The sequence below is a fragment of the Triticum aestivum genome, chromosome 5A (genome assembly GCF_018294505.1).
Source record: "Triticum aestivum cultivar Chinese Spring chromosome 5A, IWGSC CS RefSeq v2.1, whole genome shotgun sequence".
NCBI lineage: Eukaryota > Viridiplantae > Streptophyta > Magnoliopsida > Poales > Poaceae > Triticum > Triticum aestivum.
In genome coordinates this window covers 415,076,301-415,078,869 of record NC_057806.1, presented here as the reverse complement: position 1 = coordinate 415,078,869, position 2,569 = coordinate 415,076,301, and the positions used below count along the sequence as shown (strand labels likewise).

At 53.3% G+C, this 2,569-nt stretch overlaps 1 protein-coding gene across 1 annotated transcript; it reads left to right on the top strand.

Annotated features, from left to right (window-relative positions):
- The first annotated feature begins 649 nt into the window (after nt 1–649).
- On the top strand, nt 650–2,272 carry LOC123103699 (transcription factor MYB20). The gene is made up of 2 exons (XM_044525367.1): nt 650–1,020; nt 1,189–2,272. Exons 1-2 carry the CDS (start codon nt 888–890, stop codon nt 1,908–1,910), a joined length of 855 nt encoding a protein of 284 aa, XP_044381302.1. The 5' UTR covers nt 650–887; the 3' UTR covers nt 1,911–2,272.
- The last annotated feature ends 297 nt before the right edge of the window (nt 2,273–2,569 follow it).

The window sequence follows — 2,569 nt, the reverse complement described above, 5'->3', positions numbered from 1 at the left end:
GCCGCTATTTCAAATTTGCTTTTCAATGGAGGAGAAAAGAAGCTTGTGCCAGTTTTCATCATGCGGTGGCCCAAAAGCTAACCATAAATCAGGGCGAGCACATAGAAACCATATGCCTATCCATTCCCCTCTCTTGCCCTCCAAATATTTGCGGCGTCCGAGGTGGCTGCATACTGCAAGTTTAGCTACTCCCTTCATTTCACAATTCTTGTCGTGGTTTTAGTACAAAATAAAGGACTCTGATACAATGGAGGCCAATGTAATTAGCAAGTTTAGAAGCTAAACAAATGATAATGACTCAATGGAATGGACACATTACATGCCCCAAAACTAATACCATTGAAAACCCTTGATTGAGCAACAAACGAGGATCCAAATAAAAGCTTGAAAGCTTAGCAGGCCAGCACTTGCAACGCAAGCAAAAGGGACCCATGAGCAGCAGCGCGGCAAAGCGGCGACGCCGACGCCAGGGCCCCACGCGGCAGCGTCCGCGGCGCCACGACACGTCATCCTTGGCTAGCCCCACTACTGGTCCAAGGTCCATCCGCCGCGCGCACACGCGGTAGCCGCACTGCGGTTCTATTTTTTTCCACTTCTAGTTATTAGTCGCCAGTTGATGGTGCCTCGGCTAAGCTTTTAGCCAGCGGCCCCTTTGTCTTCTTCTCCCTCCTCCCCCTTTATAAAGGAAGGTGGCAATGGCGTCTCACCATGTAGCTAAAGCTAAAGCGCCATTTGCTAGCTAGGGTGTGCCACCAAAACAGAGCTGAGAAGAGTAAAGAAAAGTTCGCCGCTCTTTGCTACGGGCCTGGTTAGTTGACTCGACGTCGCTTGGTGGTTTTTCCTTGCGAGTGAAGTGATCTTTGTGTGTGCGAACGAAGCTCGTGGCAATGGGGAGGCAGCCGTGCTGCGACAAGGTGGGGCTGAAGAAAGGCCCGTGGACGGCGGAGGAGGACCAGAAGCTCGTCAGCTTCCTCCTCGGCAACGGCCAATGCTGCTGGAGAGCCGTCCCCAAGCTCGCCGGTGGGTCACTCACTGCCTGCACATGCGCCCGGCTAGCTACTTCGCCGGCCGGCTAGCCGGCCGGTTAGCTTGACTAATTACATGCATGCATGCCACGACCCACAGCTCACGACCTTTCTTTGATTGACCAATGTTTTGACGTGTTGCGACTTGCGTTTGTGTGGACAGGGTTGCTCCGGTGCGGGAAGAGCTGCCGGCTGCGGTGGACCAACTACCTCCGGCCGGACCTCAAGCGCGGGCTGCTCTCCGACGAGGAGGAGAAGACGGTGATCGACCTGCACGAGCAGCTCGGCAACCGGTGGTCCAAGATCGCCTCCCACCTGCCCGGCCGGACCGACAACGAGATCAAGAACCACTGGAACACGCACATCAAGAAGAAGCTGAGGAAGATGGGCATCGACCCCGCCACCCACAAGCCCCTCCAGCCTGCTGCTGCTGCCCATCAGCAGCCGCAGCGGCCTACCGGCGGCGACTCGCCCGAGCAGAAGGTGCCGGCGGCGGCGGCCACAGGAAGCCAGTCAGGCGCCGAAGAGGACATGTTCTGCCCCGACGAGGTGCCGACCATGATGCAACTTCTGGACAACATCATCCTGCCATGCGACGTCGTCGAAGCGGCGCCGCTCGACAGCAGCTGCGGCACGGCTTCGTCACCAGCCGAGTCGTCCTCGTCCTCCTCGTCGTCGTCGGCCTCGGCGGCGTCGAGAGGCGGTGGCGGTGGTTTCGAGGACGACTGGCTGCCGCAGATCATGGAGTGGCCGGTGGAGCCGATGTTCATGATGGGGCTGGACGTCGACGTGGTCACCGGGCCGACGTCGGCATGGGAGTTCGAGGACGCCTTCAACGCGTACCAGAGGATCGCCCTGTTCGATCACCAGGAGACATGGGCTTGAACGAAGCGGCTCGTCGTCGTCGATCCCAATATCTTATTCTTTATCATAACGAATGAGTAGTTGCCATGCCGTATGCGATTGCGTGCTTATATGTTAATTACTGCCCAGCAAAAGTTCATCGGCGGTGCACCTAGTTGGTCATACTAGAACAATTAGAGGGAGAGGTAGCAAGAAAATAAGTGAAGACATGCATAACCACCCCGAATTCTTTTTTTTTTTCATTTTGTCGTTCATTTTCGTCATTCGACCCTTCGGCAAGTCTAGATTTGATTCCTCAGCTCTTCGGAAGGACATATGCATGGGTGCGGAGATGAAAGGAATCTGGATAATGAAATGAAGGAAAATGGTGATGTTTTTATACATATACCCCGAAATGAAATGCAGTATATGGAGTAGAAGATTGGGTTATACACACCGTTTTCTGTTATGGTTCATAGTGTGTTTACTCCGCCTAGTTACACGTAGAGCATTTCTATTCCCTTTTTCGGGTTTGACATAGAGCATTTCTAAGATAATGAAAGCCATCATAACCTTATCGCCCACACGAAGGTCGCAACATCTTGAGCATGGCTGGTTCGACTGGGTAACAAAATGCTAGTACTGAAATGAAAATGAAATGAAAATGAAAATTAATAACATTCTGCGTCCATTTCACAGTA